Source organism: Melanerpes formicivorus, unplaced genomic scaffold (genome assembly GCF_026170545.1).
Source record: "Melanerpes formicivorus ecotype bairdi unplaced genomic scaffold, bMelFor1.0.p_v2 SCAF_62, whole genome shotgun sequence".
Taxonomy (NCBI): Eukaryota; Metazoa; Chordata; class Aves; order Piciformes; family Picidae; genus Melanerpes; species Melanerpes formicivorus.
Genome location: NW_027142414.1, coordinates 1192366 through 1219104, shown reverse-complemented (window position 1 = coordinate 1219104; position 26739 = coordinate 1192366). Strand labels below are relative to the sequence as shown.

Sequence of the window (26739 nt, the reverse complement as noted above, 5' to 3'; positions counted from 1 at the left end):
CATTCCAGGGTTTCACCACTCTCATGGTGAAGAACTTGTGGGGGTCTTCCAGTCACCTTCTCAGGAGCAAAGGTATTTCCTTTAGACTACCAGGATTTTCAGTCTATTTTGACCATTTTTTTTCCCTTCAAGTAACTCCAGAGAGCCCATGTCTGCTTACAGTGCAGCACCATTATGAAGAATAAATTCTGCAGAACCTATTCTGTCCCAATCCCATATTGCTGTTGGAAATGTTGAAGAAGCAAAAGTAGGTCTACGTCTAACAGAACAGACTTTCCTAGGGATTTAAGAGTTGGTTGCAGCTGCTAGGCGTTTTCTTCAGGTAGCATAAGGCCACTGCCCCAGAAACATTGCCCCTCACCTCTCTGATCAGGAGAGATGGTCGTCTGCAGCATGCCTTGCTGAGTGGATTATTCAACTCAAGCACAAGCTATGTACTACAGGGCACTCACACCTCAGACTGCTAGGTTGCTCCTATCTGCATTACAGAGTTACTAACAAGAAGTATTGACCAACATCACTTACTAAAATAACAGAGGAAAAGGCCTAGTCATCCATTTGTGACTTTTTATCATGTAGCTGATGTTGCCCAGACTGCTGGAGTCTGAACTAGTTAAGTATCCCTACTTGACAGGCAACTGGGGTGTGCAGTAGCAGCAGTGGGGGGGCCTACATTCAGACTCCTATCTGGGGGGAAATGAGTCCAATCAGCTGACTTCACCCTTCTGCTTGCTGCAAAATTCTGCTTCTGCAGAAGTAGATGCTGCTGTTTGTGCATTTGACTATTAATAACTTGTGGCTAAAAGGCCATATGCCCAGTCAGATGGTATTGCTCATGACCACTTGTACCACCGGACAGGCACAGTAGCATTTCAGCATGCAGGCACTCACACTGATGCTCTCTGCTTAAAGAACTTGGTAGCAAGACAAAAGTCCTACAAACACTTGGAACATATTCCCAAATGAAACCTCTTTCTTTCTGCAGAGAGAATTATTAAACTGCCTACAGTATATTCCCCACCCCCCAAGAAGAGAAAAGTCACACAGGCTAGTAGTCTGAGCACAGACCTTGAGTCTAGATGCAGGTTACAGATGTCACTCAGCAAAGCCAAGGTACCATGGGGAACTCACTTTACACCATTAGAGTTTAATTCTCCAAAGGCAGAGTTCAGACCAAAGAAGCAGCAGCAGCCCCACTGTCATGCAGGTCATCACCACAGCCCACTAGAGAGCATTTAAATGCCATTCAGCACTCAGGCTCAGGTGGGAGAGGCTGAATTCCAGCTTCCAAACCTGAGCAAACACCCTGAGATTTATTCCTGTTCAGCCTGGAGAGGCAGCTTATCATGACAAAAAGTCATGCTGTTAGAGTAATAGGGTTAATGATTAACGTTTGCACATGAGGGAATCGGTTTGAAGCTTTTTCTAACCTGTCTCCCCACTCCCAGCTGCTTACTCTCAAATGCTGCTTCTTCCCTGCCATACCCCAATGGCTTTATCACCTCGGAACAGGGTGTGACATGGCCTCACGGCATGGCTTAAAAGCACTGCTGCAGCAGCACCACTGGAAGGCAAATTTAAACAGCACACTTTGCACAGCTCAGGAGACACTGCCCCTGCCCCGCATGGGGTGATGGAGGAATGGCAACTTCTGGGTGGCAGGCACACGTTAGCAGTGCCCTTGACGCCTCGGCTTCTCACCGGCTGCACAGCCAGCCCTGCTGCGCCACTCCCTCTGCCCTGCCCATGCCACCTGCCAGCTCCATGGCAGTCCATTCCCCCGGCTCCTGCCGCTGCTCCAGTCCGCACTGCCTGCACAGCCTGGACAGCTCCTCTGCTCCTGCTGCTTCATCCAGCTCTGCGCCACTCCATTTCCACCACTGCCGCAGAGGGCCCTCCTTTTCCAGCTGTGCCCCTGCCGCCAAGACCTTGGGATTGTTCCTGTGATGCTTCTATGAGCTAAATCCAGGAAATGCTGATATTCCTTCCTTTGCTGTTCAAGTCTCTCTCCCTCTCATCCTCTGTCTCTCTACTTTACCCTCTCCTTTTCCTTCCCATTTTCCCTCTGCTCCAGTACACTCTAATAAACCTGTTTCATCAGCCATTTGGCATCAGTTTGCCTTTATTTACTCCAAGGGAATTATTCAAATCTTAGTACCACATCCTCCACTGCTGACCAGGATTGGTACAGGATAACCAGGTCATGACACTCCCCCAGAAGAACACACATGAAGAAATGCACCCCGAAACCTGAGTTGGCATGTGGGGTAATTGAGGGGAGAAATTTCCCAACAGACACTCCCAGCTATGAACCAAATATATTCTCCCCCTCAGGCTCTATCAGCAGCTTCAGGTTACAGTGAAGTGCTAAGGTGACTTTTGGTGGCCAATTCATCACTGACCACAGAATTTAACAAGGTATGGAAGTCATCCAGATAAACTACCAAGGCAAAGTGTGAAACCCTAACAAGAATGAAATACAGCTACAGCAGCAGCTACCACAGGACAGTTTTAACATTCTTTGGGTCGTAGCTGGAATTCAGTACCAAGTTCTTTGAACTTGTGTTGGTAGTCACGAAGCTGTCTTGGCATCACTGGCATTTCCATCAGACTTAATACCCCGAGGTTAGCAGATCTGAGTAACAAATACACATTCTATGGTTTATTTATTTTTCTTTCCTTCTCTTCAGCAAAGTGAGGCTTAGTCTCAGCTCCACATCAGGGAAATGGAAAGTTATCCCCAACCCTTTATCTTATTCATCTACAGACAAGACAAAGACTGTCTCTACTGCCCACATTTCGCCTTGCACAGGAGAGCCCGCACTCTGGATGCCCAAACAGCTCACAAGAAGAGATCTGCAGACAGTCATGAGGAATCCAGCAGCACAGGTCTGGGCTAGGAGCAAGACATTCAGGACGTCTCAGACTGCATAATTTGGATGTCCAGTTTGTTGGAAAAAAAAAAATAAGAATAGAAGATGGTAAAGCAAGTGGTAACTCCAGACAAGCTTCCCAACAGCTTATTATTCAACAGCTTATTATTCCTGCCTTGCTCTCCCATCCCAGAACAACCTCAGAACAACTCCCTCCAACACAGAACAAGTCTGCTACAGAGCTACACATCCAGCTGTGAGCTGGGCATTGCACTTTGCTGGTGCGCAGAGTTACAGCCAGGACAAGGGAAGAGCTGGCAGCTGCCAGAGCCAGATGAATTTTCACAGAATCATAGAATGACTTTGGTTGGAAGGGACCTTAAAAGGTCATCTTGTCCAACTGCCCCGCAATAAGCAGGGATGTCTTCAAATAGATCAGGTTGCTCAGAGCCACATCCAAGCTGACCTTTAATGTTGCTGGCAATCGGGCATCCACCATCTCTCTGGGCAGTCTGGGCCAGTGTTTCACCATCCTCATTGTAAACAATTTCTTCCTTATATCTAGTCTAAATCTACATTCATTCAGTTTAAAACAATCACCACTTGTCCTATTGCTACAGGTCCTACTAAAAAGTTTGTCCCTGCCTTTCTTATAAGCCGCCTTTAAGTATTGAAAAGCTGCAATAAGGTCTCCCTTGAGACTTCTCCAGACTGAACAATCCCAGCTTACTCAGCCTTTTCTCACAGAACATATGATCATTTTCATGGCCCTCCTCTGGACTCACTCCAAGAGGTTCACGTCTTTCCTGTGCTGAGGACTCCAGAGCTGGATGTCATACTCCAGGTGGAATCTCCGCAAGGCAGACTTGAGGGGGAGGATCCCATCCCTTCACCTGTGGCCATGCTGCTTTTGATGCAGCTCAGGATACAGTTAGCTTTTGGGGCTACAAGCATGCATTGCCAGCTTATGTCCAGCTCTTCATCCTCTAGTGTCAAGAACAGTTTCTCTCCACATCTCTCCTTTTGTATGTGGACTCTCAGCACACTGTCAAGACTCACCCAGCTATTGACAAGTACAGCCAGGTAATGGCTGGAGTCACAGCAATTGTGACCCAGTGCAATCTGAGTCCCACGTTGCAGAGCTGGGCAGCCTACTGCAGGCAACACAGCATCTGAGTCTCTAAGGACCCCCAGCTGACAGGCAGTGACCAAAATGCATCTGTATTTACCCCTATCAGATATGGGACAATGACAGGGGAAATTACCTAGGGACAAAAAAATATTGAACCAGTAACTTAAAGCAAATTTTTATCTCAATACTTTCTGTTCAAATTCTATTAATCAAGGCTGGAAGGATATGAATTGTCTGGAATGATTCAAACTAACCTTCTGGCAATATGCTTCATGGCTGTCCCTGACACAGAAAATGCTGAAGACCACAATTAATGCTTCACACAGGTCCAGTAAGTTAAATATAGCTGTGGGAGGTCTGTTTCTAGTGGAGCTATAAAAGCATTAAGGAAAGCTAGACAAGAAAGTTGATGATGTGGCTCCTCAAAATTTACTTAGCCTTCACAAATCTGTCACAAGACTCAGTTTAGCAAATTCCTGTAGATTTGATGACTGCCACATGTGGCATTACTTCTTAATCCCTCAGATTCAAATAGTCCCCCTGAGTTTCTGCTTTCTAACAGTTCTAAGGCTTCTTCCATGGTGAAAAGCACCATTAAGATAATTCATCTAAAGTTAGGATGTTACTGGTTTGGATTCTGCTGAAGCCCAGCTGAAGAAACCTAGTTTATCTGCATACCAAGTTCTCTGAACGTGCGATCCACTGGTAGCAGCAAGTTCCTTCTGTGCACTCGTGAGCTGGGAAACCAGTGTAACACCATACAAGGGTCCTACGGTACAGGAGGCACAGAAGAATAAGGGCATCCTTTTACTATCAGCACTCTTTTCTCCCCTCCAGCAGCTGCTGGTCCTGTCCAGCTGACTGCCAAGAGTAGAGACTGCATACCAGGTGATGTGGGGACATTGACTAACACTGTTGTGGCAGGAAGCTGCCACATCTCAGGAGGTCACAGAGCATCCTATGCAGACCCTGCAAGAATACAGACACAATTACTTAATGAAAACCTTCTCAGCCCTCCTCAGTGCTTGTAGAGGTACTAATACCTGTTTATCCATTCCTGGGCCTTTCTTTATGATGTCTCTTAGGACATACTGGGGAAAAGCAAAAGAAAGATTCAGAGCATTCCAGTGCCCTTTAAGCTCAACACAACAATTATAATCCTCTAACTAGAAGGAGGAGAAAAAAATGAGATGGGCTGTGACAGGTTGGGAAGACTAAATCCCCATTAACTAGGGCACCAAGATTTAAAGGGCTCAGCTTTGCACACATACTCCTTTAGCAAGGTCCCCATGGTTCACTGTCCCTGCCATCTTCTCAGTGAGTAAACACAAGTAATAGACCTACTGCCCCAAGGATGCCAGAGGTGGGCAAGAGAACTCTACTGCTGTGACATAGCCATGCCAAGACTAATGCATCCAAAACTGCAAGGGCCTCTAGCCACACTCCTGATGTTATGGAAGTCAAAGCCAGGGACGGGGAGGAAGAACTGCCCATTGTAAGTGCAGATCAGGTTCGTGATCATCTGAAGAACCTGAAAGTGTTCAAGTCCATGGGACCCGATGGGATACACCCACGGGTGCTGAGAGAACTGGCAGATGAGGTTGCTAAATCCCTCTCTATTATATTTCAAAAGTCATGGCAGTCTGGGGAAGTCCCCACAGACTGGAAAAGGGGAAACATTGCCCCCATCTTCAAAAAGGGTAAGAAGGAGGAACCAGGGAACTACAGACCAGTCAGTCTCACCTCTGTGCCTGGAAAGATCATGGAGCAGATCCTCCTGGAGTCACTACTCGCTCAAAAGAATACTGAAGAGGTGATTGGGAACAGTCAGCATGGCTTTGCCAAGGGCAAATCCTGCCTGACCAACCTGGTGGCCTTCTATGAGCAGGTGACAAAATTAATAGATGAGGGGCGAGCAACTGATGTCATTTACCTGGGCCTGAGCAAAGCCTTCGACACTGTCCCACACCACATCCTGGTCTCCAGACTGGTGACACATGGGTTTGATGGGTGGACCACTAGATGGATAAGGAACTGGCTTGATGGCTGCACCCAAAGAGTGGCTGTCCGTGGCTCCATGTCCCAGTGGAGGCCAGTGACAAGCGGAGTCCCTCAAGGATCAGTCCTGGGACCTGTCTTATTCAACATCTTTGTGGGTGACATGGACAGTGGCATTGAGTGCACCCTCAGCAAGTTTGATGATGACATCAAGCTGTGTGGTGCAGCAGACATGCTGGAGGGAAGGGAGGCCATCCAGAGGGACCTTGACAGGCTGGAGAGGTGGGCACAAGCCAACCCCATGAAGTTCAATAAGAGCAAGTGCAGGGTCCTGCATCTGGGTCGAGGCAATCCCAGGCACAAATACAGGCTGGGCAGTGACTGGCTGGAGGGTAGCCCTGAGGAGAGAGACTTGGGGGTGCTGGTGGACAAAAAGCTCAACATGAGCTCTCAGTGTGCACTTGCAGCCCGCAAAGCCAATCAGATCCTGGGCTGCATCAGGAGAAGTGTGGCTAGCAGGTCGAGGGAGGTGATCCTCCCCCTCTACTCAGCCCTGGTGAGACCCCACCTGGAGTACTGTGTCCAGTTCTGGAGCCCCTATTACAAGAGGGATGTGGAGGTGCTGGAACGTGTCCAGAGAAGGGCCACAAGGATGATCAGAGGGCTGGAGCACCTCTCCTATGAGGACAGACTGAAGGAGTTGGGGCTGTTCAGTCTGCAGAAGAGAAGGCTCCGAGGTGACCTAATTGTGGCCTTCCAGTATCTGAAGGGGGCCTACAGGAAGGCTGGGGAAGGACTTCTCAGGATCTCAGGTAGTGATAGGACTAGGGGGAATGGAATGAAGCTGGAGGTGGGGAGAGTCAGGCTAGATGTGAGGAGAAGGTTCTTCACCATGAGAGTGGTGAAACCCTGGAATGGGTTGTCCAGGGAGGTGGTTGAGGCCCTGTCCCTGGGGGTGTTTAAGACCAGGCTGGATGAGGCTCTGTCCAGCCTGATCTAGTGTGGGGTGTCCCTGCCCATGGCAGGGGGGTTGGAACTAGATGATCCTTGTGGTCCCTTCCAACCCTGAATGAAACTATGAAACTATGAAAACCATGGGGGTGGCAGAAGCCCCCAGGTGGCCCCCTTCATTCATAGGTACAAGGGGCAGCAAAAGCAAGGATGGTACCAACCACACAGCAGAGATGCACAATTAGCCACTGAACAGCAGCAGAAAGAAGAATGTAGCAAATAAGTTACCTTTTATATTAGCCCTACCAAGCACAATCATTTGTGTCACTCCACTATGTTTCCCTTCCTCTTGAGCACACCTTTCCTGAAGGTGAGGCATGGGGCACAAGAACATTAATGAGTAAATACTTTCCAATTAATAGCTCTTTTTGGTAACGCAGCAAGCAGATCAGCAGATTTTTCCTAGCACCCAGCATGACTCAATCAGTGCCCTGTGCTGTAAGAATTTTCACTGTAAACCACTTCCTCATACCTCACCTAACATGGAGCATGCATTCTCTCGCTGTTCAAGAATCCAGCCCAAGCCAGCACTCCACACACTGACTTAAAGACCTCTCACACACAGCCAAAGGAAGCTTCTGGTAGATGCTAAACCTCACTTCATGACATCATCGCTTGACCCAAGAGATCCACAGCTAGTCCTGAAGGAACACTGATTTTTCTGTCCCTCCCCAAAATTCATTTAGGAGTGCCAGCTAGCATGGCCCAGTTTTCCCAGCACAGACTGGAAATGCCCCACAGGGCAATCCAGAATTCCAGGGCACAGCTCAAGCAGTCTTAGACCACCCAAATGGAGGAGGATGCAAACAGATGCCAAGTTTACTCAGATTTACTCCAAAAGATTTTTTGAAAGGGTTACCTCATTGCAGATCATCCATCCTTCTGCTGCCAACCCAAGCTCAGTACAAACACCACATTGCACTCCAAGCAGTGGGAGAAACATGACTATGCTCACCCCAACTGGCATCTGGTACTGACAGGAAAGCCAGCTTTGCTGCTTCTGAACACACAACCAAGAGCCTTTGCAATACTAGAGCTAGTGTAGTACCAGTGGAGATGAGGCATAGCCCTGCACAGAGAGGCTGAGGGAGCTGGGGTTGTTTAGCCTGGAGAAGAGGAGGCTCAGGGGAGACCTCATTGCTGTCTACAACTACCTGAAGGGTGGTTGTAGCCAGGAGGGGGTTGGTCTCTTCTCTCTAGCAACCAGCACCAGAACAAGAGGACACAGTCTCAAGCTGCACCAGGGGAAGTTTAGGCTCGAGGTGAGGAGAAAGTTCTTCACTGAGAGAGTCATTCGTCATTGGAATGTGCTGCCCAGGGAGGTGGTGTAGTCACCGTCCCTGGAGGTGTTCAAGAGGGGATTGGATGTTGCACTTGGTGCCATGGTCTAGCAGGCATGAGGCCTGTGGTGACAGGTTGGACTTGATGATCTTTGAGGTCTTTTCCAACCTTGTTGATTCTATGATTCTATTCTATGATTCTATGACTCAGCATCCCTATGCTGGGGGTAGGGTTATGCCCCACCTGTTTGTCACCGACTCTAACAACCCACCCAGAGATAACTTTGAGTGGCTGCATCCTGTCTCTGATGGCAAAACAGGTACTTCAGCCAAACTGAGACATCTCAGAAGGTTAGGAAACACATGCAGCCTACTCCATCAGCAGCCTGGTGTAGCTAGGCATTCCTAGCACACAACTAAAGGAAAAATAAAGTCTCCTAGAAAGGCATAAAGAAAAATAATAAATCACATATTGTATTCTCCAAGTGCTGTAATATGCACGATCACGTTGCTCAGCACCAGAAGTCCCCGGCGAGTACCTGCAGCATTCATGCTTCCCAGCTCTGACACTTCAATATTAATTTTCACAATTTAAAATTACTTTGGGAAACTGCATAGGAAGCACAGACTTCTTTGAACTTCACTGTGTGAACATGAGGGCTCCCATTTGCACTGACACCGGATGGCCATTCCCACACTAACTCATCAGTTACCCATGGAGCTGCAGTGCTTCTTGCAGCTCTTGGGCACTCTTCCTCATTTATCAGCCTTTATACTGCACACTTGATTTCAGAAGGCTCAAAGGTACAGCACAGCAATACTGAGCACGACATCCTCTGGCACCACATACTTTGCACAGGGCATCAGCATGTGAGCAGATGGAAACCATCAGTGTTTCCCAATTTTGCCCTGCAGGAAGGCTTCTTCAGAGAACCTCCGAAGACACCTTTAGAGAGCAGGACCACTTTCTCAGCCAAGCCCTGGCTGTTTCAGGATTCAGCTTATTCAAAATAAAAAGATGAGGAAAAAACTCTTTTTTTTCTCCTCCCAAGCTTACAAAATGGCTGATGCAGGTTTCAGCACAGCTGCTCTCAACTCCATGCAGAGCTACAGGCTGGGGTCAGGGAGGCTGGAGAGCACCCAGACAAAGAGGGACCTGGGGGTACTGGTTGATAGTAGGCTGAACCTGAACCAGCAGTATGCCCAGGTGGCCAAGAAGGCCAATGGCATCCTGGCCTGCATCAGGAACAGTGTGGCCAGCAGGAGCAGGGAGGTCATTCTGCCCCCTGTACTCAGCACTGGTTGGGCCACACCTTGAGTCCTGTGTCCAGTTCTGGGCCCCTCAGTTTAGGAAAGATGTTGAGTTGCTGGAACGTGTCCAGAGAAAGGCAACAAAGCTGGGGAGGGGTTTGGAACACAAGCCCTGTGAGGAGAGGCTGAGGGAGCTGGGGTTGCTTAGCCTGGAGAAGAGGAGGCTCAGGGGAGACCTCATTGCTGTCTACAATTACCTGAAGGGAGGTTGTAGACAGGTGGGGGTTGGTCTCTTCTCCCAGCCAACCTGTGACAGAACTCCACTAGCCTTAACAGCTTCCTTGCCCAGGGGCAGACCCAAATGGCAGCTTCATTTACAAGATACAGAACAAACCAGGTTGGAAAAGACCTTTGAGATCATTGAGTCCAACCTATCACCCAACACCATCTAAACCATGGCACTAAGTGCCTCCTCCAGTCTCTTCTTAAACATTGCCACCACCTCCCTGGGCAGCCCACTCCAATGGCCTATCACTCTTTCTGTGAAGAATTTCTTCCTAAAATGCAGCCTAAGAAAAAGGGTGAGGTACCAACAATGCCTGCAGAACCTACAACTGAGACAGGTCTCTGCAGGAACAATGCCCCTGAAGTAGCCAAAAAGAAAGCAGCTCGAAAGGGAGCACACAGCTGCCTATCAAAACCCCAGGCTCTGCCACCACTGAAAAATTACCCATATGCTCAAAGCACATCACAACATGGGCAATTTCTCTGCAAAGATGAGGCCCAAGAGACCAATTTTGTTATTTTTTTCTTTTTACATTTTGTTTGGTTTTTAAATGCACTCCTATATATCTATCTGTCTTCACAGCCAGAGGCACGACTGGGACCTGAAAATTTGATGAGAACAGTCCGTGTCCTGTCCTTTATCACTTTTATTAGCTACAAAAATACATGCTTATTAAAACACACTGAAGGACAGTGGCAGGTAGCACACAGCCTCTCCTCATAACTCTTCCTTGTTCTTGCAGCAGATTTCCCCTGCCCTGCTGTGCTTTTGCTCATCCTATCCTTAGTTCAAAGGCATACAAAGGGTCAACTCAAACAAATGTTTTGCTAAAGCTCTCCAGCCTTTTACAAAGCTTGCAAGCTAAGTCTTCCAAAAGCCTTGTGAAGCAGATAAAAATCTCCATTGACTTCAGGGTAATTGAGGCACAGCAGCCTGTAAGGAGGATGAGTCTGCAGCTTAGTCAGTATGCCAACTTGAATCCCAGCCCATGGGTTTCCTTGCAGCGATATTACCATAACACGATAATATGGGACATGGTGTGGATCATAGCCTCTGTGCTAGGTGCTGCACAGACAGAAGAGCCTATGAGCCTGTAACAGCAGCTAGAGGAGCACAAGAAGCAGTGCACACCACCACCAACACAGGAGACAGAGAACAAGATCCTGGGACTGTCACTGAGATTAGGAAGAAATTCTACACAGAGAGAGAGATTGGCCATTGGAATGTGCTGCCCTGGGAGGTGGTGGAGTCACCATCACTGGAGGTGCTCAGGAGGAGACTTGATGGGGTGCTTGGTTGCATGGTTTAGTTGATTAGGTGGGTTGGATGATAGGTTGGACGTGATGATCTTGAAGGTCTCTTCCAACGTGGTTTATTCTATTCTATGCCATGGGACATGAACAATCTGCTGGCATCCTGGGGCAAGCCAAGCAAGAGCAAGAGATCCTGTCTGGCCATGCTCTGCCCTGTGAATTTCCCTGCAGAAGGGAGACAATGCACCTCACAGGTGAGCCAAGGATTCCCCTGACCCACCTGCTTCATCCCCAGTACATTTGCCTCTGTTTGTTTCATGCCTTTGCACTATGCTTTTCTAACAGGAATAATGAAGCCACTTTTCAGCACTCAAGCACGGGCAGTCCCAGTTTGGTGCTCCCAAAACAAAAGGGGATATTCTCCCCTCACAGAGAATCACAGAATTACCAAGGTTGGAAGAGACCTCAAAGATCATCAAGTCCAACCTGTCACCACAGACCTCATGACTAAACCATGACACCAAATGCCACATCCAATCCCCTCTTGAACACCTCCAGGGACGGTGACTCCACTACGTCCTAGGCAGCACATTCCAACAGCTAACAACTCTCTCTGTGAAGAACTTTCTCCTCACCTCAAGCCTAAACTTCCCCTGGCACAGCTTGAGACTGTGTCCTCTTGTTCTGGTGCTGGTTGCTAGAGAGAAGAGACCAACCCCCTCCTGGCTACAACCACCCTTCAGGTAGTTGTAGACCACAACAAGGTCTCCCCTGAGCCTCCTCTTCTCCAGGCTAAACAATCCCAGCTCCCTCAGCCTCTCCTCATAGGGCTTATGCTCGAGGCCTCTCCCCAGCCTTGTTGCCCTTCTCCAGACACGTTCAAGTGTCTCGATGTCCTTCTTAAACTGAGGTGCCCAGAACTGGACAGGGGACTCAAGGTGTGGCCTAACCAAAGCAGAGTACAAGGGCACAATGACTTCCTTGCTCCTGCTGGCCACACTATTCCTAATGCAGGCCAGGATGCCATTGGCCTTCTTGGCCATCTGGGCACACTGCTGGCTCATGTTTAGGCAGCTGTCAATCAGCACCCCCAGGTCCCTTTCTGTTTGGCAGCTCTCCAGCCACTTCGACCCCCGCCCGTAGCTCTGCAAGTGACTCCTAAACTGCCCACCTCAGGATGAAGTACCTGGGCCAAGTTTCACCACAGCAAACAGCACCTTGAGATGCCTCTCAAAGGCTTCTGTTTCCAGCAAACCCTGTTAAATTTTTAAACTTTAGGGCAGCTCTGTATAGGCAAAGACAAATCCAATTGGGGAAGCAGCTGCACATTGAAAGAATGCTTCCATTTGCTAGAACTGGCAGTTATTTCACCCACTTATTTCATGGAAAGGCTCTAGGAGGGGGGGGATGAGCAAAATTGTCTTCAGGAGCACTTTCGCACCCCCACCAAACCTCTACAAACCATCCCAGGTTGCCCAGACCACCACACTCCTCAAGCCCCAGCTACCTCATGACACTGATTAATATCTAAGGCCAGTGCTGCCAACTGGATTTTGTTAATATTATTACAGTGAACCGCTTCTTTTATGTTTTTAATGCACCACATGGGCCGCTGGGACAAATTAAATATCAAATAATTTTCTGTCATTTAGGCAAATGGCACTCATTCCCACATTTTAAAAACATCAACACTGTAAATAAAATATTAAGTTGTCAAGCCAACCACTGCATCCTCCTCCTGCAGTAATAACCCTGGAGAAACAGTTATCAAGTCATCTTTTCCCATGGAGCTAGCACAGGCATCTCCCCTGCCATAAGAGAGATGCCACAGAGATCCAAAAGTGCAGTGTTGGAGGGGTCTCACCACAGCAGGAACAGCTGCCATAAAACTCCAGGTGATGAGGGCCTTCCCTCCCCTCTGCCCCCCAAGGAAGAACAGAAGCCGTGCAGATGCAGGGAAGAGCCAGGCTGGACTTTTGGCAGGGGAATGGGCCAGGCTGAACAGCATGGACAAACACAGCAACATCACACTGCAAAAGCATCAGCATTATGATCTGCATCTTCTTCTCTATATCATTTCCAGCAGAGCCAGAGGGAGCAGAGCTGCTCTGCAGGCTAGCAGGATGGAGAACCCAAGCCTCCTTCCCTTCTTCTTTGACTTGAAGGGAAGAGGACAGACCATGCAGCCTCCTGTCCTCTGCTGTGCTCACAGTGTGCAAACTGGCAGGCAGCTGTCCAGCTCAAGAACAGAAAGAAACCTATACAGCCATATTCCTGATTTTTGCCCAAAAGGCTGGAGACTCAAGAGTGAGCAACCTGGTAAGAGTCAAACAGTAAGGAGGCTGCTGAGAAGAGCTAGAGCATCTCACCTTTTTTTCCTCACCTTCTCCTCTCACCACAGCACAGCAGGACATGAAATCAAACCTGTATTTCACAAGCCTGACAATATGCCAATGCAAGAAATTAGTCCTCTGCTCCGTCTTGTTGGTTCTGGGGGCGTTATTTATTGATTTCATAGAATCACAGAATCAATAAGGTTGGAAAAGACCTCAAAGATCATCAAGTCCAACCTGTCACCCAACACCTCATGACTACTAAACCAGGGCTTCAAGTGCAACATCCAATCCCTTTTTGAACACCTCCAGGGATGGTGACTCCACCACCTCCCTGGGCAGCCCACTCCAACAGCTAACAACTCTCTCTGTGAAGAACTTTCTTCTCACCTCAAGCCTAAACCTCCCCTGGTGCAGCTTGAGACTGTGTCTTCTTGTTCTGGTGCTGGTTGCCTGGGAGAAGAGACCAACCCCCTCCTGGCTACAACCTCCCTTCAGGTAGTTGTAGACAGCAATAAGGTCTCCCCTGAGCCTCCTCTTCTCCAGGCTAAACACCCCAGTTCCCAGAATTACATCCCCAAGGCTCCAAAACTTTCCTCCAGGCAGGCACACATGCCCAGGAGTCCCTGGGGTTTGAGGTATGCAACTCCCTGAAAAATGGTATCGTTTACCAATCCACAGAAGTTGCAGAAACTGTGTCCCCTGAAAAGTGCACAGGGGGAATGTGCTGAAGGGATGGGAGTAAGATAATTCATGAATGAATGGGGAAGATCAGCCAACACCTGCTCCACACCCATGACCAAGGGAACAGAAAACAAATGCAGCACAGTGCTCATTTTGGACAACTTAAAGTCTACCAATATCTGAAAAGCATATGTCAAGGTGGTCTTACATGGTTGCCAATACAAGAGCTAAATTACCAGTTTGGCTACTCAGGGAGGCAGGTACACCCCAGCCAAACCAAACAAAGCATCTTCCCTCACCAACTTGTTTGATGCCAACAGACATCTCCTGTTCTCAGCAGCACATCCCAGAGGAGCCTCTGAGGTCTTTTCCAACCTTGTTGATTCTGTGATAACCAAGTGACCCTCAGATCAACTATGTTTATAGAGCATTTAAAAACCTTCTGCTACATGGGAAATGGACACCTTGCTCTCAACTCCCCTGTGCTCATTTTACAGGGCTGAGCACAGAGGCAGGGAGCAGCCAGAAGAGCTGAGCCCAGGCAACCAGAGACAATATTTCAGGGCCTCTCAGTTGTCAAACCAAGTGACTAGTGGGGTCACAGAAGAACAATGCAGGTCATGAAAGTTGGCAGGACAAAGATAAGAGGCAACAAACCTGCTCCAAAGAGCAATTAGGCACCAGCATGTTTCAGAGCATCTGAGTAACAATACTCTTCTGTCTTCATCTTCCAGATGCATTGCTGCTTTCCTACCATCCCAGAGAAGTCAGCAAGAAGGAGAAGCCTATAGGCAGCCTCACGTGCAGCATTTGACTGGGAAATGGGAGCAAATAATCCAGTCAGCCAAGAGCAAAATTCCTCCTTCAAAGCTACCTGCTAGGCAATCTTCTAACAAGCTCTGGCCACACAACACCAATGGCCTCGATCTCTTCAACAGCACAGAGATATGCCAGGGCAGCTTCCCATGCTGCAATCTTGAAAGGCAGAAGAGTCCTCTCTGCCCACTAAAGCTGTGCTGAAGGAGATGAGCACAATGTAGTGAATAATTAACTGGCTGTAGTGTGGAAATAATACCAAAGTCCTTCCAAAGGACACTTTGCAGAGCTTCTGCCCCCAGGAAATTTCTGTGAAGCAGGAAGCAACCTCCTCTCTGGGAGGAACAGAAAAGAGCACAGAGATGTCCATTCTCCAGAAAAACCCAAAACAAACCAACTGCCAAAGGTCCAGGACTCTTCCTAAGTGATATGAAACTATGCTGTGCTCCAGAGAAAAGATGCATTTCTAGGACTGTGGTACTTCCTCAGGTTTCTACCCTCCATGGCAGGTGAACGGGAAATTACGCAGGGCCTCAGTGTGCCACTGTATCAGCCTTACCCTTTATCAATTTCTGCACTGTTATTTCAATCAACTTGTCTATATTTAGCCCCTATCTGGTGCTAAACTACAGCAGTTGCTCTAACACCATTGACTCCTCCCCAGCAGAGAAGGGGAATCATGAAAGGGAGATGAGACCTGCAGTTTGAAACAAAAACAGATTTAATGAAACAGCCAAACTAATACCAGTGCAAACACAAAGAATATAAAGTTTTACTCAACAAAGCAGAGGTACAACAGTCACACTAAACACAAAGGCAGTCCTTGAGAGTAGCAGAAAGAGGAGCAGAGTCAGGAGAAACCCAAGAAAGAGGGTCCTGGAGGAAGCTCCCCTCTCCTCACCAAACTTCTCTCTTTATACGGAGTGTGATGTTCGTGGTCTGGGATACACCTGAGCGCCAGATGGAGTCAGCTTTACTGGCTGACTCCAAACTGCTAATGGCTTGTGGCCCCTGGCTGACCTATGCTTCTGCCCCAGCAAAAACAGGACATGTGTAGGACCTATTTAGGGAGAGGCTTTTGTAGAGAGCCCACATGTCAATATTTCTGGCTATAAAGCAGGGATCCAGGGGGTCACTATTAATTCACAAGGTATTTCTGACACTGATTTTCAACAGCCCCCCTTCCCCAACTTTAATATTCAACAGTTTGCCTTGCTGACTCCAAGAGTCCAAACATCCAGGTTTTAAGTTTAAAGTTGTGCTAATAAGAATGAGGTCAACAAATAACAAACCAGTTTCAAGCTGAAATTGACCATAGCTATTACCTAAGGTGATTTTTACTTCTTGTGTTGGGAGATAACAAAGGAGAAAACCACAAGCCCAGAAAGCACTTCAGTTCTCAAATCCCATGCAATTCACCTTCATTTGCCCAGGATGTGAAATGTCACAGCACAGACACAAGAGCAGGATTCCTGGACTCACTCAGACGGTATTTGTAATTTTTTCCCAGTTTTAGAAAATTAAAGCCACGTTTTCCTGAGACCCATAAGTCACATGAATCACCCTTATTTGCAGATGAGCCCAACCCTGACCTCCAACACCATTACTCATGCAGAGCAGAGGAAATCAAAACCTGGATCAAAATGGGTAGCTTGTCTCAGTGGCTCTGCAGAAGGCCAAGGGACACAAGAAGCAGGCAGAGCATTGGCACGCCTCCTCTTACACAAGACTGCCATTATGTGTTAGGTCAAATAACCTAACTTCATGGGGAATGAACTCAGGGTTGAGGGCTCTGCACTGCAAAAGAACAGCTGCTTCTCTGGATTCACTTCTCCAGTGGAGCAGTTGAAATGGCACATTTGCTGCACTGGCTGGGAGAAGGTGGTGGGCAGCACTGCAGCCCACATACCGTGAACACAAAGATGTGTGCCAAAACCCACTTGGACAGGTCTAGCCCCTGTCTTACCAGTCTCTCATGGTCAGCTTAGCCTTTGAGACCAATTACTCAGACTCCTGCTAGACGCCGCACCGTGCTGGGGGGGGCGCTGTCCCAGACCCCTGTCGACCTTCCTGCCCTGTATCCATCTGCAGTTGTTTCCCTGCTTCTGCCCCAGCAGCATGGGCAGAGGCTGTGGCTGGGATGGCTCATTCTTCACATCTCACTGCAACACACTAGGCTGTCTGCAAGCAATGGCACCACACAGAGCTCCACACCTATTGCCTTTTACCAGCTCACCTCTCAAAGCAACCCAGCTGACCCTTGGGAAATTAACATTGCCTGAACAAGGAGAAGCCCAAGCACCACAAACACCTTCTACTTCTCTTCTCTACGCAAATAGATTGTGGCAGGTCAGGATGTGGTATTTCAACCATGTGGTATTTCAACCATTTCAACTGTCAAGCGGATCAGGAGAGGGTCCTCCTTCATGCCAGCCTCTGCCTGCTAGAAAGACTGGGAGTTAACCTGAGCTGGAGCTGGCACACTCGGGGACCCAAGTTACAGAGGGATGGGAGAAGCAAAGAATGATTATTTTTCCCCACTAAGGGATTTCAGGCATGAAGCAGAGCTAGGATGCTTTACGTTGTTTTGAGATGAGGACCAGATTTGGAGCAGCTGTTGCACAGCACTATAGCTTGTAAGGAGAGGCTTTGTGGTTAGCCATGAGCACACACTGCCTTCCCACAAACAGCAGCAATATAGCAATGTGCAGCATTGCCACAGCATCCTCTTCCCAAGGATTTTAAGGTGCTTGTCAGATGATATGGGTTCATATAACCTCCACAAGCCCTCTGAGAGGTGGTAAATTAAGTGCAATTAAAAAAAAATACTAATAATTTGAAGGGATTAGCAGAAGAACAGATAAATGAACCTGCCAGAGCAGCATGTTCAAGCACATGTAGAAATCAGGGGCTTAGGGGCAGTATCCACTGCTGCCAAGGTGGAATCCAACAGACAGCAGCACTCCAAACCCTCCGTTTGCTCAGCTCAGCCTGAGAGTGTTCCGCTGCATGAGCAAAGGGCTACAGTAATGATAGCACTGGCCTGGGAGCCACTCTGTTAATTTCCACAGTCCTACTCCACAGAGTCTGGCAGAACAGCCTGAGCTGCCGGCAGCCCCCAGCTCTAGTGAGCAGCAAATATCACCCTTGCCCTGCCCAGCAGCCTCAGTTTTGACTTTTGAGTGTCAGCAGCTGTGAGCAACGGCTGAGGGTCTCAGTAGAAGGGTTCCCACTCTGCTGCCGAAGGGCTGGAGCTGCGCTGACAGTATTTTCCTAACATTCACGAGGCTTCACAAACACCCACCCACACCTGCCACCCGAGCTTTACAGGTGGAGAAGAGAGACATGGGCCAGAAATCCCAGTGCCAGTTAAGGAGGGAACGGGGGAGCCCCAGCCCCTGGCCCCTGCTCCAACCCTGACCAGGCTGCCGCTTTTGTTCGCTTCCATGCGTGCGTAACCAGCTGATAAATGGATTTGCAGCCAAAGAGTGACACACAGTGCAGTTCCCCGACTGCTTCAGCTACATCACTCCTGGGAATGGTGTTGCTGGGCCACTTTTGCTCCAGTGGCTGGTTTATTTTTTTATGAAGCTATTGCCTAGAGTTAGGAGAGCTTTACTGCTGCTGTTATCCAGGGTGAATCAGGACAAACCTCCTCCACAGAGAGAGCAGAAAGGTCCTTACCGTCCTTAAGTCAGGAGATCGATTTTATTAGAATACTTGAGTCCATAGATACCCAGGGAGTGCAGAGCTTGGAGCTTTCAAAGCAAGTGCGAAGTGGCACAACTACCAGCCTTCGGGCTAGGAAAGAGCCTTGAGGGCTGCCCTCATCTCCCAACCTGCCTAAATCTCAGCCCAAGCCCGACTCGCCGACTGTTACCTCCGCCTTGAAAGAGATAAAACTCGTGAGCTGCGGCCAGGTCCCCCATTTGTCAGCAAAACGGACAGCGCTGAGAGAAGCGTTGCCTGTATCCCCCAGCCCGATGGCCAGAGCCTGGCTGCCCGGAGGAAGGGTTTGTGAGAGGTCGTGGCTTTTCTCTGACCCTCATGTGTTCATATATGCACATCCAGATGTACGTATGCGCTTCGTGAACACGAACCAAAAAAGCTTCCAGCTGCTTCGCCTACCCTTTTCCTCCGCCAAGGGCAGTGACTCTCAGCAAAAGGCGCAGAGCCCGGACGAGCCGGCAGACAACTCGCCAACACTTTACCCCGGGCGTTCGCTACTCTCTTCTTCCCGGGTCTGCCCACCCTGCCCCCCGACCGTAACGGCTGCCATGGTGACAGGCGCGGATGCTACTGTAAATACACAGCAGCCCGACGGCGAGGAGAGCCCTCCCCGCTCCCCTCCACCCCGCCGCGGCCGGGCAGGATGCTCGGCGGCCGCGGCTCACTCACGCTCAGGGGGACGGTCCTCTCCTCCCGCCGGACCTCCAGCCTGCCGCCCGCCCTCTGCCCTCTCCGGGCGCTGCCGCCGCTGCTGCCGGACCTGTCGGCGGCCGCCGCCGAGCGGGGCTTGTTGTCCTGCCATAAGTAGTAGAAAGTGCCCAGGATCCAGGCGACGGTCACGATGGCGATGGCATTGGCCCTGATCCTCCTCATGCCGAGCGCCCCGGGGGAGCCTGGGAGAACTGCCTCCACGGGCAGGGGCGACTGCCGGAGGAATGAGAGTAGGCGGCAGAGCAGCGGCGGCTTCCTCCGCACCGCTATACAGCTCCAGCCCCGGCCGCGCACCGCCCAGCCGCCGCCGCCGCCGGGTCCTAACGCCTCACGCCGCCGCTTCGCCGCAGGGGGCGGGGGGCTCAGCGCCGCCTCCGCCGGGCCGCGGCTGGCCCGCTGGCTGCGTGGGTGCCGCCGAGGATGCGCTCGGCTGAAGCGGGGCGGGGGGCGGTATCCTCGGGAAAGCGGGTGCCATGAGGTGGTGGCAGACCCCCCGTGGCGGGGACTGACTAACTGCGAGGCAGCTGCTGCAACGCGAGTGGCACGGAGATTTGTCCCCTTTCACTCCCTAGCCCTCGGTCGCCCCATCACCACGCGGCAGGTGCTCCTTGGCATAATGCAGGTGGCCAGCGAGTACACCCTGGCACCCATGGCACATGGGGTCAAGGCACCCACTCCGCGGAACTGGACACCTCCCGAGCAGCATCCTGCACTGAAGTTAGTGTGTTTCACAGAAGCTAAGCTCTTGGGCTGGCAATGGACCAAGGACCCGTTGCCATCACTGCTACACACACCTATCCAGCCCTTGTGCCATCTAGGCAAGCACTACAGCCACGAGGCTTTCCAAGCCCTGTGGGAAGGGCAGTGTGGCCATGGTACCATTCCACATCACAGGGCATTGCCTAAGCTGCAGCAGTAAAAAGCTCACTGAATCACAGACCATCCAGCTGGTTAAACCATGCTGCAGTTAGGCACAGTGCAGCTGCTGTGCAACCAGGGCTTTAGGGTTTGAGAGAGCAGGAGGAAGCACCAAAACCAACTCTACCAGGGCAGAGAAGTGCTTAGAGCATGTGGGTGCCTCCACAGCACCTGATGAGGGGATTAGAATTACAGTACGGAAAACTGCATCACAGCTTCTAAATGACTTTTAGTCTACCTTTCTCCTGGCCAACCCCCTCTAAATGTAATTAAAATCTGCCCTCCAAAATGCCCTTTCAGGTTTACTTGCACACCACTTACCTCTTGAAGTAATCTATCAGAACTGCATTGTGCCAGCACTCAGCACAGGAAGCTATTGCTAGGACCAGCACTTCCCAAGGCTGCAGCATGGCTCCACATCAGCCTCCCTGCACCCCTGATGCAGGAAACGTTTAAAAGCATCTTTCATCCTCCTAAGGATCTTTCCCTGTAATCCATCAACCACCCACAACTTCCCAGGCCAGCGGATTGTAGCCAGTGGCAAGAGAAGTTTGAAGCATCCGATACAAATGCCCAAGCTACCTCTGTCCCCCTGATACAAGTAACGCATGGAAGCTGGGCTCCTACCAGATTTGATCACTCTTCTTTCACCACTGTGCAGATCATAGCAGACTTAGCTTGATTCCTTCTCAGTCTTTTCTCACCATCCTGCAAGATTTATTGCACAAAAGCAAATCACTCAGAGTGTGAAACAAGAGAAAGCCAACACTTGGACCAAACAGACCACCTGCTCCTGCCTTTCCAAGCACACTTCTTCCCCCTTCTAACACAGATATTCACAGAAAGCCTGGAGCAGCCATCGACCCCTGTGGGTGGCATCCCTAAACAGGTGCAAAGCACTGCCAGGTGAGCAAGGGAGCAGAGAAATTTGGTCCCACTGTATTTCAGAGCTACAATCACTGCCCAGGGAAACATTCCAGCAGAGAGCTCAGGCTGTGCTGGCACTTAACTTCTGTGCAACACGTGCAGGGATCTGTATGGGGCAGGGTGGCAGTGCCCATGGCAGGGTTCAGCAGGCAGCTGCCTGCACTCTGCTGGCCTGAACCACCGGAATCATCTTGTGCACTAGCCTTGAATGCTGACCATGTGCCAGTGGGTGCTTTCTGTCATTGTGGAGCTTGTACACTTGGAGAGGATGATGCCAAGCTCTCAGTAGTGCTTTCTCATGCCTGAAGAACACATTGTTGAACCCTCTTTGCTCTTCTGGTCCCATCACATCCTGTTGTTCCCAGAGCATTCCCAGCAGTTCAAAAAACAGCTCAGAAACCCCAAAACACTGAGTTTACTTATACTAGCTTGGTAATGTGGCCTGCTGACAACTTACACCAGTGACAGGAATCACTTCTTCATTAATTACAAGAAATACACAACCCAGATAATTTAACCCTTTCATTTGACGGCCCCAAATGCCATTTAAAGGACGCACGCTAGGTACCAGAAACAAGGAGTCTGTAGGTAAGCTTCAGCATAGCCCCCCAACGGAAGTCAGCTCTGATATAGAAAGGAGAGACTGAAATTCAAGTGGTCTCTCTCCTAGGAGAAAGTTGCTTTACTCCCACTCCCTCTGGGAGTCAGTGCCAGAATATATATGGGTTGTTCCTGCAGAACCTCAGTGGAGCATAGGGTGGCACAACTCTGCTCCAGCTCACAGCCCCAGCAAAGGGCACAGCAAAAACATCAAGCTACCCCCCCCTCAGGGCTGTTGTCTGAGCTGCTCACACTTGCCTGCAGGTACCCAATTCAGCACAGATAAGTCAAATTTTCAGATACCCATTATTTACCTTGCCCAAGGTCTAGGACCAATTTGAGCTGGGAAAGTGTTAGGGGGTGCCAACAGGGGCATTTGAGCAGGCTAACCTGAAGGAGACAGGACCTTCAGCAGAGCTTCAGCAGAAAGGCATATACTTTTGCAGCACCAGGCTTCAATGAGCTTTGAAAGTGTCTCCACAGAGATGTTTCACCTTCAGGGCCCAAACACCTTGCTGTAGGATGGCTCAGTCCCAGCTCCATTGGTACCCAAGTTCCCATGTTCTGCAGGCAGAATTGGCAATAATTTCTCCTCTGACCAGTTTTGCTCCAGGATCTCACCTTTCTTCTGAAACACACATCTTCTGTTTCTACAGGGGTCTCTGACAGGAGAACTTGTTCAGGTACAGCTATACTGTAAGCTGTGGTGCTGCATGCAGAAATTAGAGCCTGCCCCACCAGAGAGAACACGAGTACCAGAAGCAGCCTGCCATGGAGATTTCTGCTCAACACAACCTGCAACGCGGACGTACAATGAATATTAACAGTGATAACGCTTCCCTGCTGATCTTTGTGGAATCATCAGCTAATTCAATAAATGCCCCAGGAGAAGTGACCTGAGAAATGTAACAAACTAAACAAATCAGTATTACACAAAGCTCACAGCAGAATGATGGGCTTGGGGTTTTGAGAGTGGGTTTGTTGGGGTTTTTTTTCAGCTTCCTCTCTAGCTGTTGTATGTTAGGGATAGGTCTTTCTTTATTTTGTCACAAACTTCATGCAGTGGAATGATGAGAGACTCCTTGACAATCCAGATGGCTGATTCTTTGACATGACTATAGGGTAGGCATCTGGTGAATTATCTAGATACAGAACAGGGAGGGAGGAATATGAACAGTTACATGGAGGAAATTTATGTAGGGTTTGAGAACCTTATTTATAATCTCCAAGGCCTTAATCATCATCACCTTCAAAGGAAAGAGGTCTCCTGGGAGCATAAATACTAAAAAATGCTCTCAAGAAGCCATTTTTGTGTCTTTGGCTGACAGCCTGGGTTACAACATCTAGGAGAACAGATCTAGTATCCCAAATTGCCTGGAAAAAATCGAGATGATCTTTGTTGCAGGGGAAAAGACAAGCATTGTCCTGATTTGTGTTCAGAAAAAAAAATAAGAAGTGTGCCTGCTTTATAGCTATGGTGAGACACAGTGCATATTTGTGCAGACATCTGACACAAAATGTAGCTGAGCTTTCAACTCTGAAACATCTGGAGAATGCCCAGAGGTTTTTCTTAGCACTGCTCTGATCAGAGAAATCAGGTCTGCTATATTTGTGGCCGCCAGGCATGGAAGTGCCATTTGAAACAGGAATATAAGGTCTGTCTAGAGTCTGAAACAGTTTGAATAAAGTCATCCAGAGTTTAGCTAAGAGCATTTAGAGAAAATTAGCATTGGGGTCCACGGGCTAGAGCAGGTCATGCTCCAGAGAGAAACAAGAGTGGTATGTTATTCTGCTGGGAGGAGAGGACTTCCTTCGGGAGTGTTAGCTCTGCTTTCCCGCAGACAGCTGGGAGCTGAGTTCCACTTCCCATGAAAGTACTGTGCATCCAGCTGGGCTCCTCTGCTCACTGCAAACGCTGCAGACTGAAGATCCATAAGGTCAAGTATTTAGAAGCCCAAGGGGACAAGGACATTAACAAGGCTTATCTCTGCAGCCTCTGGCTGCAAGAGTTCCTTCTTTTCATTCTTACTTCCAATCCTATCCATCCATACATGCAGCTGAGACAACTCTGATACTTTCCTTAGCCTCTGTTATGGCTCCTGGCTAAGCTGTGAAAAGAGCAGCCTCGGTCCAGGGATTTCACACAAGAAACTACTCCTTAGAGACCTTCTGCACAGGGCAGAGCAGGGTGCCTTGGAGAAGGTGAGACATTTCAGGATAGTTTTTCTCTGAACTTACTGCCACCAAGTGGCTCCTTCCTCCTTCTCTGGACCATCTGCGGGCTGGACATTTGTGCTCACTGCTGAAGCTTCTGGTCTTTTCCCAAACAGGGCCACTGGTCTGCTTTCAGGTCAGGAACAGGTGGGCAGAAGTGGGTGAAAGCAATTTACTTTTTGAAGAGAGAAGACTTGGAGCTTGCCCCTGATTTCAATTCAGGAAAAGTGAATTAAGAAGGGGAAAAACTTTGTCCCATGGGCAGACAGAGCTGAAGGCCTCTCTGATGGTCTGACCATAGTATCTCACTGTGCTCTTCATCCAGATCAAAATCACACCCCTGTAAATCTCCAAGACGTGCTTGCTCATACCATAATGCCAAGATGGCAAAGTGTTTGCCATTGTCCTCCACCACATGGTTGTCGAAAAGAAAAATGTTGTCTGCATTGCTGATCTGCATCTGCCAAACTCCTAAACTGCCTGAAACACTCCTTGTCTAAAGAAGCTTTCTCATGCTAGTCAGAGGGCTTGGGTATGCATGTGGATTTCTGAAAAACTGCTGTTGCTGTGCCTCAGGTCATCTTTCACCCTCAACATCCTTAGCTTCAGTCACCACTGGAAAACCACAGGGTGCACCAGAAGTCCATCAGCTTACCTTGATCATGCCCTGCCTGGAGCTAGACACTGTTCAGACAGTCTCCAGCCCTTCACCTCCAACACCACACCCGCAGACGCTGCAAAAAGGCCAGACAGACAAATCACTTTTCCAGAAGCAACTCTATCTTAATTTCTCCCAATGCTCAATCAGAATAGGGTGCATGCCAATAAGATCTGCTTTTAAGAGTATGAGTTCCCTAGGGTGGCATGTATGCTGACCAGGATAGAAATATCCTCTGGGTCATTGTTTCTGGCCAGTGAGCAAACAGACATGGAGGGGAGTGACTCAGGGCCATGTTAAGGCATTAAGGCCAGTAGCATATAGTTGTCTGGAAACTAGGATTTCAGCTGCTCTAAACTTGACAGTTAAACACTGCCTTAACGTTATTTTCATGTGCATGTTTCTCAATAAATATAAGAGCATAGAGAAGAATTCCCAATAAGCTGTAAGTAACAGTTGCACTTGGGCTCTTCAAGCACAGAGATAAAACATCAGCCAAGAGGCCAATGCTAGCAGGATCAATCTCCTCTGGCAGTGTGGAAAAGCCAAGCAAATCTTCAGTGGTAGCTAGCCAGAATTCAGGACACCCCTCCCCCTCCTGGGAGAGTGGGCCATTAACCCTGTCTCAGACAGGTAACCCAACTTCATGCTGCTGTGAGACTAGATGCAGCCTTAGTGAGGAACAGAGTTAGGGTAGAATCAGGCAGGAGCTATCAACAGCACTGAAAAATGCTCTGAATTCATCCACCAAACATGCAGTCTTATCAAAGTGCAGGAACAGAATAAGCATTTAAGTAGTAATAACTACATATTAATACAACTTATTAATGAGAAGACCCACTTAAAATTAACCTGATTCACTTTGTGGACCTGATACAAACTTTCACTCTTCCTCCTACCATTTCTCTCATCTCCTTTTCTCACCCTGAATCATTTGCCCTCTAACTTGCTGCACGTCTTCTAGGACATGGATTTATTTCCCACCTTTGCAGTATGCCATGTAGTGCTCTTTCTGGTTCTCAGAATTAATTAGCAATGGCATCTTTTTATTATGATCTGATGGTAATTTGCTCTCCTTTGCTGGCAGCCCATCACATCACCAGCTGTGGCCTGAACTGCAATTTAATCATCACAGAAATTCAAAGCTCTTGCAGCTCAGTGTAGCTACCAGGTTAGTGCTTGTAACAGTCCTTTTGACTGCAAAGCAGCAGCAGCTTGAAGTGCTCATCTGGCAAAATGATGAAGTTCCTGCCTTTCACTACAGAGGAATTCCATGTGAGAACATGACAATCTGGGAAAATAACCTGTGAAAAATATCCTACTCAGTTTCTCACACATCCCATAAAAGGGGCTTGCACCCTGCACAGCAGACTGTGTTTGAGTCAAGTGCAAGGAAAAATGTTTAACTTTCCTGAAAGTCAGAGCAATGTGTTTATTTTTAAAGCTCGATCACTCAAAATAGCCTAGACAATTAAGGGAAAACATTCCAAAACATTCCAGCCCTGGCACTAGGCGTGAGAAACTCCAGGCTCAGGGGAGGCCAGAAATAAGAGCCCATTGATCAGTCAGCACCAGAGATACTGCAGTGCCCCCACAACCAGCCTAATCCCACAACCTCTGCCTGCTGGGATTGAGGTCCATCTTCAGATGCCACCCCATCTGGCAACTGCAGAGCATAAAAAAGCCAGGGAAGGGGTTATGGTCCAGAAGACATCAGACATCCCTGTAACATTAGGAGCAGGATTCAGGCAGATCAACACCATATTAAAGATGTTTCTGTTTCTGCCTTTTCCATCTGCATTATAGTGGAACTGCTTCACTCCCAGAGAGGTGGGCAAAATGGACTGCAAGGATGGCAAGAACACTCATTGAAACAATAGTTCTGATGGAACTGCAAGCAATAAAAATTGCTAACCTGCAGCAGACTGGCAAGAAGTTAAGTCACTCTGAAAGATGCCAGAGTGCTCCACAGGGCAACGCACAAACAGCCCATCAATACAACACCCTTTCTGATTTAGGAGTAAGGTGTAGAGCCTGAGCCTGACAGCATCCCTTTCCATTGCAA

General features: G+C 48.9%; 1 protein-coding gene across 2 annotated transcripts in view; it reads right to left on the bottom strand.

The window, feature by feature from the left end:
- GALNT16 (polypeptide N-acetylgalactosaminyltransferase 16) overlaps window positions 1–19595 on the bottom strand; it is an 81411-nt gene extending 61816 nt beyond the window's left edge. For both annotated transcript variants that reach the window (XM_068162093.1, XM_068162094.1), the window contains exon 1: window positions 19316–19595. In XM_068162093.1, coding sequence (XP_068018194.1) covers window positions 19316–19519 — 204 coding nt within the window. In that variant the 5' untranslated portion in view covers window positions 19520–19595. The remainder of the gene's footprint in view (window positions 1–19315) is intronic.
- Window positions 19596–26739: the final 7144 nt, after the last annotated feature.